The 14,493-nt window shown below is 42.1% G+C and overlaps 1 protein-coding gene across 2 annotated transcripts in view; it reads left to right on the forward strand.

Moving 5' to 3' along the window:
* TBC1D2B (TBC1 domain family member 2B) overlaps positions 1–14,493 on the forward strand; it is a 63,615-nt gene that overhangs the window by 12,631 nt on the left and 36,491 nt on the right. The window contains exon 2 of one of the 2 annotated variants that reach the window (XM_006269475.4): positions 879–1,032. In XM_006269475.4, the coding sequence (XP_006269537.2) occupies positions 879–1,032 (154 nt within the window). Of the gene's footprint in view, positions 1–878; positions 1,033–14,493 lie in introns of those variants that run through there. The other variant, XM_059714770.1, reaches the window with a different exon arrangement.

A 14,493-nucleotide genomic window follows, 5' to 3' on the forward strand; every position in this document is an offset into this window, starting at 1 on the left:
AAACATACAAGAAAGTGACAGTGGAAGGTTAGGATAGGTGGGAGAGCAGGTGTGTGTTTTGTTTCTGTTTTCAGTTTCACATCTAGCCTAGAATGATGTGAAGTAACCCTTTGGTATGTCTTTGATTTTAAGTGAAATACATTTTCTTGTTGAAAAGTATCTATTATCTTAGTTACTGCTAATTAACACATCTTACTGGTATTTGCAGATGAGGTCAAGGTTTTAACTGACATGGAGTCTGAAATGACCCTTTTTATGTGATTTTGATAAAACTGTTTAAAGAGCTTTTCATTTTGGTTGCTTATTTGATATCAATTCATGTAAATTAAAGTGGATGGATTTAAATGTTTTAAGCCTTTATTGAATTGCTTTCTAACCTCCTCTGGGAGTTACTTCATAAAGCAAGAGAAAAGTAATCCACAAATTCTGATCCATACTGAAAGGATGTACTGTAACAATGTACATATTTGCCTACTTTCCACCAAATACACTGCATATACCAAGAGACAAGTATGTATGGAGACTGCCTTTTTGGATTTGTTGTTCTATGCATCTAAATGCTTCCTCTCCTCTCACCTCTTTCACCGCCCCTCCCCCCCCCAGGCATTTGAGTAAAGTTTAAATGTGTAGGAGACTATCAAGGCAGCAGCCCTATGAGGCCTAACGTAGCAGGGGGAACATCTTGATGCATTTAGGAGGTGCAAGAGTTGCAAAAGTAAGGCTACGTGACTCACTTCTTTAAATGAAGTGGTAACTGCTTGATCATAATCAGCAGAATGGCAGAGGCACCTCTGTCTCCCTTTTGTACAAGTCAGGTTATATGCATGCTTGCCAGGAATGTCAGCCTCTTCAGTACTCTTGTCTTTCTCGCTTTCTAGGCTGCTACTCGTCAGGACATGACATACTGGCTTCAGGAGCTTCAGCAGAAGAGATGGGAATACTGTAATAACCTTGACGCAGCAAAGAGGGACAGCAGAACATCACCTACACCCAGTGACTTTTCCAAAGGTCTTGTTGCCAAAGACACCCCTGGTAAGCTGAAAACTTGTAACACATGGGGGTGCCATGTGGTGTATTTCCGTTTATATCAGTTCTCAGCCTCTTGAAGGCTCAGATCAGTTTACCAGTATTATTCACTTCATGGTAAAATTTCTGCTGCTTTCTCCCTTTTTCCTCTAGCCTAAAATTGATTAAGAATATTGTAAAATCTTCTACACCATGTTCTCTTACTTCACTTACATTTAATGCCTGTGTTAAATATGCCTCTGACATGCATAACTTCATATGAATACACATAACTGCAATGGTCAAGGAGAATAAGCATGGTGTACTTCTATTTGTCTTTCCATTAAGTTATTTTAGTTTGCTGAAATAACAACATTATCTAGACTATCAATTCATAGGTCCTGATTCATTAGGGCACTAAAGCTTGCACACAATTAAAAGAACTTATGATGCCTAGTGTCTCATTTCAGAGTGAAGACAAAAGGATTGAAAGTATTAAAGTTTCTTCCAAAGTATGTCTTTCATTAAGAAAAACCTGACCTCAGTTTCTAACGCCTAATGTTTAATATCCTGTGCCCTAATGACAGAGGATAACATATAATATTATATCTTGGTAAGGAACACAATTCCAAGACAAGTTACTTTTTTTTCATTTTGTGGTGGTATTTACTTTTCACTGTGTTACTGTGCAAAATTTTTCACAAGCAGATTACTATGTTTCTTCTAGAGCAAACGTAATCTCTGTTCATAGTCTTGCATTTAGAACTGCTTACACTTTGTCCCTGCACAAGTGTCTGCTCTGTAATGAGCTTGTCATTTCAACACTGAATGATCTTTTTCTGTTTAAAAATTTGTGTGTACGCTCTGTCTCCAAAAGAAAATTTCTGGCCAGTCTTAACATACATTTATACTAGTCGTTTCAGAGATGTAGAGTTTTGAAAAAGGTGGTAATGAACTTTGCAAACAATTGTGTTGCTTTTCAGCACAGTGGTTTTTTTGTTTTGGTCTACTCTTAGATTGTTGCAGAAAACTGATTCCTGCTGTCACTAGCCACAAATAGGACTGTATATCTTGAAGTAATTCTGTTATATGCCAATCTAGAAATGTCAGAAAGCTCCCTTGGGCTACTAAAGGCTTTTAGTGTCAGACATGTTTTTCCAATATTTACCAAAGATCAAAATACTTTAAAATTACAGTTAACTTAAATTTGATCTTTGTACAGGAACGAAGGAACCTAATGTTCTGCATCTCTTTTCCCCTACTCCCAGCTTCTTGAAGTTTAGTCTTATTGCAGCATTGGCCTCTATCAGAGTTCATGACCTATTTTTGTGAAAGCAGCAGTAGGCTGAGTGCTCTCTATAAAGAAAGCTTGAGAGGACAAAAAAAGCTTCTCTTCCTTACTAATTTGTTCAGGCTTCTCTTCTAAATTTTCTTTTATCAAAGACAGACTAGAAAAAGGAAACCAGTACCTCTTCTGTCTGAACTCATCAATAACTTAACTTTTCTTTATGAATAGATCTACTATTGGTTTAAGTATATGTACTCAGAAAAAATTAATAGTCAGCGTTTCCAGTGCTATTGTATCTGTAGGTCTTCAAGTGCTTCCACGTGAGATTTTTAGGCTTTGATATTGTATATCAGGTTTTATATCATCTATACAACTTGGAGAGTCCTACTACTGTGCTGTTGATGACATACCGTGTAGAAAATACACAAGCTGAATCTAGATGTGAACATCTGAAAGCACATTTGGGCACTAATCACTTGTGTAGTGAACTTATTATGTTGCTTCACATGAAGCAACAAACTGTTTGTTGTTATCTCCCATTTTATTTATTTTTGCTAAACTTTATACTAAAAATAAGTAGTTTGTGCTGTTTTTCCTATTGCTCAGATTTCTAATTGAAGATCTACTTGGATTAAAAGTACAGGTTGACCTACTATGTCTGTGTTTATAGACTTGACAAGGAAGCATTCTTATTTTAATATTCATGTTTATGGAGAAGTAGGCTGTGGAAAAGCAAATATAGTAAAACCACTTCTGTGTAGTTTGTAATGGAACCATTGTACTGTTGTGTGTGTCAAATAAATAATTTATTCTTTTCCTGGGCTTCAAACTTTAATTTTGTCTCAACCGTTTATATCATTTGTTCCTCTACATTTTTAGTATCTTGATGACTTAATTTAATGGCTCAATTCATCTATATTTAATTTGTGTTAGTTAATATTCAAATCCCATGCATTCACAGCAAATACCATTTATCTTGGCATAAGATTAAATAGTTGGTTTTTATTTTGGTACAGTTTTGTGTAACAGAAAAATATCGGTTTAAAAAAAATATCGTAGTGGTTGCTGATGGATGTGAAAAAAAACAAAGCAGCACTTTACTGGAAGAAGTACATTAGTTTGACCCATTTCCCCAGTGTCTTTGTAGATTGCACTTTCAGTGGGGGGGTTTGGTGCTTTCATCTAATAGCTGGAGCGTACAATCTATACAGATGTTGGGCGAGCCTGGTGAAACTAACACAATGCCTGTTCTGGGCATGTGCTGTGCTTGATGTAAGGGTGTGCCAAGCTTAAAGTAAAGTGTTTGTTTGGTTTTTTTTTTTTGGGGGGGGGGGGGGTCGCATCTAATAGTATGAGTGTTAATCTGTTATGCATTCATTCTGAATTAATCAAGGAAAAAGCTGAATAGAGTTATTTGCTTAGGCAGCCACCTATACAGTAAACAGTTGGGTGGTTATCCTATTTTGAGGAAAACCAGAATTAGAATTTATGCTGGAACCTTCTTCCCCCAACCCTACTGAAAATAGCCTGCTATGGCAAAATAAGACCACCCCACTTATTTGTAAGATAGCTATTTCATGTAGGGTTTTGTACCAGATGAGGAATTTCCGGCAGAGTATGGCATGGAATAGAATCAAGTAGTTCACTGTGGGTGCGTATACGTGAGAGGCTTGACTGTTCATTAGATTAATCTACAGCACAGTATAGTGTCATCTACCCATGCAAAGCAATTACTGCATAGTAGATTAGTCTAACATGCCATTTTCTAGTACTTGTAGATACAGGTGCAAGAAATGGGTGCATTAAACTAATGCGCCAAAGTGCATGTGTATACACTGACCAGGAGCAAATTGCTCCCAGTCATAGGGAGCAGGGGGCCGCAGGGATTGGAGAGAGATGTACTAGCTTGGCAGGACGCTGCCTCCCAGTCACATGGAGATCAGGACCCTACATTGACCACACAAGGGAAAGGCAGCAGAGCAGAGTGCCCCAAGCAGGAGTGGTGTTAGGGGTGTTTTTTGCAGGGGGCTATTGCATTTTTGTGACTTTAATTGGTTTCTAGCTTTATTTGCCACCAGGCTTTCTTTGGGTGGTAAAAACAACAAACATTCAACCAGAATAGGTCTTTTACCTTGATGTTGCCTGATACTTTGTGTAGTTTGTAACAGTGAATCCCTTCTTACTTTGATATTGACCCAAGTGCTTGATTATTAGCAAAAGTGGTAATGATGCCACAAGTAACACATTGTAATACTTTGGTTTTAAAAAGCATTTTGTTATATGCAGGAATTCCTGTCTTGCTTCAAGATATTATGTCATAACTATCACATTTCAATGCTATACTGAGAAATATAGTATGTCAGTGTAACCTTAAAAAAAAAAAATCATAGAAAAATTAGTGCTGGAAAGGATGTCATTTCTCCTAATGATGTGCTCATTGCAGAATCATTCCTGTCTAAACTGTTCTAGTTGAACATTTTACCTTGTTGGCGGTTCTTCAATTTGAGTGAGTTTGAAGATTACTAAAGAGACTGATTTGAGATCTGCATGTTTAACTACAGACATGGCAGACAGTTTCAGAAAGAAGGAGCAGATCCTGGTGATGTCTGGTTACAGCTTTTACCCTTTGTGTGTCTAGCCTATTTGCATCCATAGCGAGGAGTCTTTGCTCAAAATGGTCAGTGCTTCGCTATAACTTGATATTGGAGATGATTCAGAGTTTGAATCTCCCAGGTATTGATGTTAATATCACATTTCTTCAGACTGGTCTTCAGGGTGTCCTTGAATCTCTGCTTTTGGCCACCACTAGAGCAGTGACCATTGATTAGCAAGTTGGGAGTGTAAGATCTTTGTACCTTGATTTTTAGCAAGGCTTTTGGTATGGTCTCCCACAACGTTCTTGCAGGCAAGCTAAGGAAGTAGGGGTTGAATGAATGGACCATAAGGTGGGTAGAAAACTGGCTGAAGCATTGGGCTTAGAAGATGGTAATAAATGGCTCGATGTCTAGTTGGCAGCTGCTATCAAGTGGAATGCCCCAAGGAGCCAATTTTGTTCAGTGTCTTCATTGACAACCTGGAAGATGGCATAGAGTGCACCCTGAGCAAGAGTAGAGATGCCACCAAGCTGGGAGTGGGGTAAGCTGGAGGATAGGGCTAGGATTCAGAGTGACCTAGACAAATTGGAGGATTGGGCCAAAAGAAATCTCATGAGGTTCAATAAGGACAAGTGCAAAGTCCTGCACTTAGGATGGAACAATCCCATGCACCAGTACAGGCTGGGGGCTGAGTGCTTGGGCAGCAGCTCTCCAGAAAAGGACCTGGGGGTTACAGTGGACAATAAGTTGAATATAAGCCAACACAAAAGTCTAATGGGATACAGGGCTGCATTAGTATAAGTTTTGCCAGCAGATTGAGGGAAGTGATTTATTTGCCTGAATTCAGCACTGGTGAGGCCACATCTGGAGTACTGTTGAGTTTTGGGGCCCCCGCTACAGAAAAGATGTGGGCAAACTGGAGAAGGTTCAGTGGAGGATGACAAAAATGGTGAGGGGGTTGGGGGACATGACTTCTGAGGGAACTGGGCTTATTTAGTTTAGAGGTGAGAAGAGAGCTGGGACTTAATAGCAACCTTCAACTACCTGAAGTGGGGTTTAAAAGAGGATGGAGCTAGACTGTTCTCATCAGTGGCAGATGAGAGAACAGGGAGCAACGGTTTCATGTTGCAACAAGGGAAGTTTAGGTTAGATATTTGGAAGTATTTTCTCACTAAGAGGGTAGTAAAACACTGGAACAAATTACCCAGAGAGGTGGTGGAATCTCCATCTTGAAGGCTTTTAAAACCCAGCTAGACAAAGCTTTGGCTGGGATGATCTAGCTGGGGATGGTCCTGCCTTGAGCAAGGGGTTAAACTAGATGACCTCCTGAGGTCCCTTCCATCCCTAATGTTCTATGATTCTATGATTTGTTTTGGGAGCTGGTTGTCAGACATCCTTTTGACAAGTCCTGTCCAAAGAAGCTGATGCCACGTAAACATGGCTTCAGTGTTGGTCATGTTTGCTTGAGTCAGAACACTGTTCATTTTTCTGTCCTTCCAATGGATATGGAGGATTTTTTAAAGACATGGCTCCAACATCAATGCATGGTTGAAGGGACTTTTTCAAGAGTTTCTGAACCAAGATTCTAATGTTTCAGATAATGCCATCAAAGATACTCTTCAACCCCCGTTACGAACTACCTTGAAGACTTGCCCAACCTATCAAGATGCCTTGAAAGCCATTGAGCAAGTGATGGAATATCAGCTGAAATTTATGGGCATGGTAGAATAAAACACTCTCAGCAGCTACATGCTGTTATTCTAAAAATTCAGAAACATGAACTTTCCTGGGACTTGAGAGATGCTAAAATCAGAACCATATCCAAAAGGGGAGATGGATCAGATTGCAGCAATTACCATAGCAGTTTTATTCCTGTCCACAGCTGGGAAGATACTCTCTCAAATTCTTCTCAATAAACCTGCTTCCCTTGCCAAAGAGATTCTGCCTGAGTCCCAGTGTGATTTCAGTGTGGATAATTCAAAGATTCATAGATGTTAGGGTCGGAAGGGACCTCAATAGATCATCGAGTCTGACCCCCTGCATAAGCAGGAAAGAGTGCTGAGTCTAGATGACCCCAGCTAGATACTCGTCTAACCTCCTCTTGAAGACCCCCAGGGTAGGGGAGAGCACCACCTCCCTTGGGAGCCCGTTCCAGACCTTGGCCACTCGAACTGTGAAGAAGTTCTTCCTAATGTCCAATCTAAATCTGCTCTCTGCTAGCTTGTGGCCATTGTTTCTTGTAATCCCCGGGGGCGCCTTGGTGAATAAATCCTCACCAATTCCCTTCTGTGCCCCCGTGATGAACTTATAGGCAGCCACAAGGTCGCCTCTCAACCTTCTCTTGCGGAGGCTGAAAAGCTCCAGTTTCTCTAGTGTCTCCTCGTAGGGCTTGGTCTGCAGGCCCTTGACCATACGAGTTGCCCTTCTCTGTACCCTCTCCAGGTTATCCGCATCCTTCTTGAAGTGTGGCGCCCAGAATTGCACGCAGTACTCCAACTGCGGTCTGACCAGCGCCCTATAGAGGGGAAGTATCACCTCCCTGGACCTATTCGTCATGCATCTGCTGATGCACGATAAAGTGCCATTGGCTTTTCTGATGGCTTCGTCACACTGCCGGCTCATGTTCATCTTGGAGTCCACTAGGACTCCAAGATCCCTTTCCACCTCTGTGCCACCCAGCAGGTCATTCCCTAGGCTGTAGGTGTGCTGGACATTTTTCCTCCCTAGGAGCAGCACTTTGCAATTCTCCTTGTTGAACTGCATCCTGTTGTTTTCTGCCCACTTGTGCAACCTATCCAGGTCTGCCTGCAGCTGTTCCCTGCCCTCCGGCATGTCCACTTCTCCCCATAGCTTTGTGTCATCTGCAAACTTGGACAGAGTACATTTGACTCCCTCGTCCAAGTCACTGATGAAGACATTAAAGAGTATCGGTCCAAGGACCGAGGCCTGTGGGACCCCACTGCCCACACCCTTCCAGGTCGAGACCGACCCATCTACCACGATTCTTTGGGTGCGACCCTCTAGCCAATTCGCCACCCACCGGACCGTGCAGTCATCCACATCGCAGCCTCTTAACTTGTTCACCAGTATGGGGTGGGATACCGTATCGAAGGCCTTCCTGAAGTCTAAGTATATGACATCCACCCCTCCTCCTGTGTCCAGGCATTTTGTAACCTGGTCATAGAAAGAGACTAGGTTGGTCAGGCACGATCTGCCCGCCACAAACCCATGCTGGTTTCCCCTCAGCATAATTTGCCCTGCCGGGGTCTCACAAATGTGAGCCTTGATAATTTTTTCAAATACTTTACCAAGGATGGAGGTGAGACTGACCGGCCTATAGTTGCCCGGGTCCTCCTTCCTCCACTTTTTGAAAATGGGGACCACGTTAGCCCTTTTCCAGTCCTCTGGGACTTGGGCCGTGTGCCACGAGCGTTCGAATATTCCCGCCAGTGGCTCTGCAATGATGTCGGCCAGTGCCTTCAGCACCCTCGGATGGAGCCCATCCGGGCCTGCCGATTTAAAGGCATCCAGTTCTTCCAAATGACTCTGCACCACCTCAGGATCTACGTATGGAAGTCTGGCGCCTTGCTGCTGCCTCTCTACAACCCCAGTGAGAGACTTGTCGTGCCCCTCGCTTAGGAACACTGAGGCAAAGAACTCGTTGAGGAGTTCAGCCTTGTCCCCCCTGTCTGTCACCAATTGTTTCTGCCCATTTAGCAGCGGTCCTATTCCTCCCTGGGCCTTCCTTTTACTCCCAATATATCTAAAAAACAATTTCTTGTTGTCTTTTACTTGGGTTGCCATCCTCAGCTCCATGGTAACTTTGGCCCGCCTAACTGCCTCCCTACAATCACGAGCAGAGGAGGTATATTCATCTTTAGTACAATAGACATGATCTTTGTTGCTAGACAGTTGCAGAAGTGCCATGAGCAACATGGAGATCTTTACATGGCCTTCATTGACCTGAATGTTTTGATTCATTCCACAGAGATGCCCAGTGGAAGATCCTGATGAGATTTGGATGCCCACTAAAACTTGTTACCATCATCAGACTTCTTCACGTGACAGCAACCATCCTATGCAATGGCTTAGAAACAAACCCCTTCACTGTTAGAACTGGAGTCAAACAAAGATATGTGATTGCACCAGTGCTCTTTTTCATCTATAATTGCAGCTATTCTGCACTTCACTGCTGATAGACTTCCATCTGGAGTCAGCATCTGGTATCACAGAGACAGGATTCTCTTTATCATCAACTGGTTATATTCCAAATCCAAGATAATCCAGCACTTCCATTACTGAAATTTAATAGACTGACAATTCTTGTGTGTGCCCACTCAATCAAAACTCCAGGTCACTTTCAACTGCGTCTGTAAAGCGTAGAGATGTTTGGACTCATTGTCAAGTTCATGAAAACCAAGATACTTTACTAATCTACCCCAGCCAGCCAGCTCTTCCCCCAACGATAACAGTTAGAGGGCAATCAGTCCTTGGAAAATGTTGAACATTTCACCTACCCAGAAATGCATTTCCCTTTTAAAACCAAAAAGTAATCATAGATGATGATATTCAGTACTCCATAAAACCAGCCAGTGCTGTCTTTGGGCATCTCCAAAATGATGTCCTGATATCACGATTATCAAAGACCCAAATCAAGCTTCTTGTCTACTGGGCTGTTGTCATTCCTACCTTGTTGTATGGGTGAGAAACTTGGGTGACATCTTGGATGTATCGGAAAGCTTGCAATGATGGAGATTCCACAATTTTTCTAGGTAGCCTGTTCTGAGGGTAGCCAAGCACACAAGATGACAGATGACTACACAGTCCGGTGGGTGGCGAATTGGCTGGAGGGTCGCACCCAGAGAGTCGTGGTAGATGGGTCGGTTTCAACCTGGAAGGGTGTGGGTAGTGGGGTCCCGCAGGGCTCGGTCCTTGGGCTGATACTCTTTAATGTCTTCATCATTGACTTGGACGAGGGAGTGAAATGTACTCTCTCCAAGTTTGCAGATGACGCAAAGCTATGGGGAGATGTGGACACGCCGGAGGGCGGGGAACAGCTGCAGGCAGACCTGGACAGGTTGGACAAGTGGGCAGAAAACAACAGAATGCAGTTCAACAAGGAGAAATGCAAAGTGCTGCACCTGGGGAGGAAAAATGTCCAGCACACCTACAGCCTAGGGAATGACCTGCTGGGTGGCACAGAGGTGGAAAGGGATCTTGGAGTTCTAGCGGCCTCCAAGATGAACATGAGTTGGCAGTGTGACGAAGCCATCAAAAAAAGCCAATGGCACTTTATCATGCATCAGCAGATGCATGACGAATAGGTCCAAGGAGGTGATACTTCCCCTCTATCAGGCGCTGGTCAGACCGCAGTTGGAATACTGCCTGCAGTTTTGGGCGCCACACTTCAAGAAAGATGCAAATAACCTGGAGAGGGTTCAGAGAAGGGCCACTCGTATGATTAAGGGCCTGCAGACCAAGCCCTACGAGGAGACACTAGAGAAACTGGAGCTTTTCAGCCTCTGCAAGAGAAGTTTGAGAGGCGACCTTGTGGCTGCCTATAAGTTCATCACGGGGGCACAGAAGGGAATTGGTGAGTATTTATTCACCAAGGCGCCCCCGGGGGTTACAAGAAACAATGGCCACAAGCTAGCAGAGAGCAGATTTGGATTGGACATTAGGAAGAACTTCTTCACAATTCGAGTGGCCAAGGTCTGGAACGGGCTCCCAAGGGAGGTGGTGCTCTCCCCTACCCTGGGGGTCTTCAAGAGGAGGTTAGATGAGTATCTAGCTGGGGTCATCTAGACCCAGCACTCTTTCCTGCTTATGCAGGGGGTCGGACTCGATGATCTATTGAGGTCCCTTCCGACCCTAACATCTATGAATCTATAAGAGTTGGGCAGTTCTTCCTACCTCATCTTGATTTTTTTTCTCGTGCCCCGCCCCCCCTCCACACACACACACACACACACACACACACACACACACACACACACACACACACACACACACACACACACACACTCTTTTTTTCTCTCTCTCTCTCTCTGTTGGAGAGCTGGTGCAAATTAATAGATCTTGGAGTGGCTGACTTCCTTTGCTTTGAGCTTTATTAGTGTTTTATCTAACAGACCTCCTGAAGAGAACAACATTTTTAAAGTAATATTTGTTTCTCATTAGATAAGTTTTAGGCTATAATTCATGTGTGTGTGGAAACATCCTTTAAGAAAAGGTTAAACTAATCAAGCATTTTCTCCTAAAAATATATATTGCACATTTTGAGCTTATCTTTCTGTAAAATACTGCATTTGAAAGAGGGAAGGTTATGAATTGTCTTAATTTATCTAGGCTCTACTTATTTTCATTATTCTAATGATTCTGTGCATATTATTCTAGGCAATTTTTAATTTTGATGATGTAATAGAAGTAATGTACAGAAGCGTAATGTGGTTTTAAATTCCTTTGTCTGTACTTTGGTCATTAATATAAGGATGCATATTAAGATGGCAAGAGCAGTCATGCCATAAACTGCTAAATACTGAATAGACTACTCAGGTGCTTGTAGTGCCTTCCCACTAAACAGCCAGAACAAATAACTGGTTGTTTCAGAATCTGTTAGATGCTTGTTAAAAGGTGCTGGACAGATGTTTGATCTTGTGTCAGTCTAGTATAATGTATAGTTTTAATAAAAGTTACATTCCGTTTCAGCAGTCCCTCACAAACTGACTTGCCCCTCTGCTTTGTGGTAGCAAAGAAAGCATCAAGACATGCTCATAACTCTTGGAGCATGTTATGAGTGGGTATGTGGGATAGGAAGGACAAGAATGATATTGCTGGATTGCACAGAAAGGCACGTAAGCATGTGTTGATGCTTTCAGGAACATCTGTGGGATTGGTTTGTGGTTTTTAATGTTCTGTTGCACAAATTAAGAAACAGCATGTGATCCTGCACATACCTCAGGGGAATAAATCTCCATTTCATGCATTCTTGTCTTCTGCATGTCCTAGATTAGAAAAAAAACTTGCAATACGCATGTATGTATTTAGTTGCCAAAAAGTGTGGATGCTGAAAAGATATCAAAAAGGAAAATTGTGTGTTTCACTAACTGGGTGTTTCTCTTTCTTTTTAAATAGGATTTTTAACTATTTCTGGTACTTCAGAAAAAGTACTTCTTAGTGCACACTGTGTATGGAAGAACCTTGGTCTTCTCTGCTGTAAAATAAGTTTTTTGTGGAGCATCACAGTAAATAGGTTGAACTGACATTGGCTTCTAATGCAGCCTTTTTGCTACCATTTTAGCCTTTGAAAACCAATTTAGACAGACTTGGTTAAATAGTCTTGCAGAAAACTTTGAATTCTGGGAAGCATTGCTCAGTCAGCAAGCAAAATATTAGACTGACTTCATGAGTAAGAATAATACTTTTCCTGATTTCTAACAAACGTATAAAAAATTAACTGTTTTAGTTTAAATAATAAGTTAAGATATTTTAACCTTCAGATTAATAGCGTGGGTTTTTATTTGTTTCATACTGTTTGGGTTTTTTTGTCTTTTTTTTTTTTTTTTTACTATTTAGTTGTCAAATGCTTTGTTAAAAAACAAAAAGAAAGTATATAGTTACTAATTTCTGTTGAATTTCTGTTCATGAAGATAAACGAACAAGTGAAAACTGATACTTGGCTCACATGTTCTTGCTATACGTTGTCCTATAGTAGATTGTTCTTCATGAGACTGGAAGACATTCCACAATCGATTTTCCAAGTACAAAGTTGAAGAGGATGAGTTGTATGCTGGGAATTAAAATATGCCATTCTTTTAGTGGCATAACAGTTTGTGACTTTGTTCACTGAACTTTTCAGTGGATTTCTGCAAAATTTAATGGAAGATAAAATCTGTGAGTGGTTGTGATGTCCCTGTCTCTTGCATAGGAACTGACTTGCTACCTACACTATAGTTATTGAAATCTGTAATTTAAATCTAGATGTTTCTTCAGTGAAGCAGTAAGAAATCTCTAGAAGTGACTAGTTCCAAGTTTTTCTTAAGACAGACAACTGCTACAGGAGAATAATACAGTTTATCTTGGAATCTATTTTGATTGTATTTGGCAGTAGGTATTACAGCTGGCCCCACACTGCATTCAAATGCTTATACAGCCCTCAACATGATATCCATAGGCACTCAAATACAGCCATATGCTGCAGTTGCGATATAAAATGGCATGCATGGCTACTGGTCAAATGGTCCAGTGAATTTTTGTAGCAGTACTTATACCGGGAACTGAAACTGTAGGATGGCAGAATTGTGGGAAGCACAGCAAATGCGTAAATGCTGGCTTATTAAGTGAGGTATTTGATGAAGTATTCATTATAATGAATTACTGGAAAAGGTAGCATCTAATATAAGAATTTTCTTCCAAGAAAGTATTTTTCCCACTTTATTTGCTCTCTGTCTGCAAAGTTTAATTTTTTACTATTGACGCTTCAGAAAATCACTTCAGAAGGTCTTGCTGCTAAAGAACAATGCAAACAAGCTTTTATATAAACATATATAATCAACAAACTTGGTCTGTCGTTTACCTTTACCTTTCTGCAACTTGGAAAACATTGGCACAACTAGAATTGATAATTCTGCAGATGTACGACAAATATCTATACCCCCCCCTCCGGCACTCTGCGGTCCAGCAAGCAGAATCTGACGCTGGAAGACAGAGTGAAATGAGGAGGCCCAGTGCTGCTGCTAGTGGGACCCCTGCACCAGCTGCGCTGCCATGGCAAGGTGCCCCTTGGTCACCCAGCAGCGGTGGGGGGGACATAATTTCACACTGCTGCTGCTGCCCCAGCTGCTGTTGGGTGGGCAGGAGGAGCCTTGCCATGGTGGTGCAGCTGGTGTGGGGAGCCCTGAGTCTTCAGTGGGCACCTTACATCTTTCCCTGTCCCTACAGGCTCTGCTCATCTCCACTCCCACTTTGCCGCCTGCAGGGAAGAAGGAGGGGGCTGTGGTTTGGGATTGAGGGGTACTGGCATATGGGGTTGCTCAGCACCACAAAGCAGTGGAGGGGAAGCTGCAGCTGGACCTGCATTCTGGTGATCAAGAGGGTCAGGGGGAGCTCTGATTTTTTTCCAAGATAAAACCAAAAGCAAACACCCAAAACATATATAGGTATTTTGAATTTATTTCATTATAGTGATTGAGGCACTGATAGGCTTCCAAACTTCTTTAAAATTGTAAATATATCAATAAAACATGCTTGTTTGCATGGGGGGGGGAGCATTTCATTTTTTCAGGGGCTTTTTATCAGAGAACTCGAATACTTTTTTTAATCAGAAAATTTGGAATTTTTAAACTGAGAAATCCAGGATCCCTTGGCATTAGGGTATTAGCTGTTTTCCTCTCAGGTTATGGGTACTAGTTCCCTCTCCTGCCTACTCCTGTCCTCCTCCCTGCCTTCTGTGCATGCTGCCTTCTGATTCCTGTTGGGACATGGTGTGTTTCCTCTCCCTGCCCCCCCCTTCCCCCCCCCCGCTTCCTTCTACCTTCTCTGCCAGATTGTGCTTGCTCCAAGCCAAAAGCTAACCAGTAAGCTAACTGCTCATCACTAGAGATGCAC

Source organism: Alligator mississippiensis, chromosome 11 (assembly GCF_030867095.1).
Source record: "Alligator mississippiensis isolate rAllMis1 chromosome 11, rAllMis1, whole genome shotgun sequence".
NCBI classification, from domain to species: domain Eukaryota; kingdom Metazoa; phylum Chordata; order Crocodylia; family Alligatoridae; genus Alligator; species Alligator mississippiensis.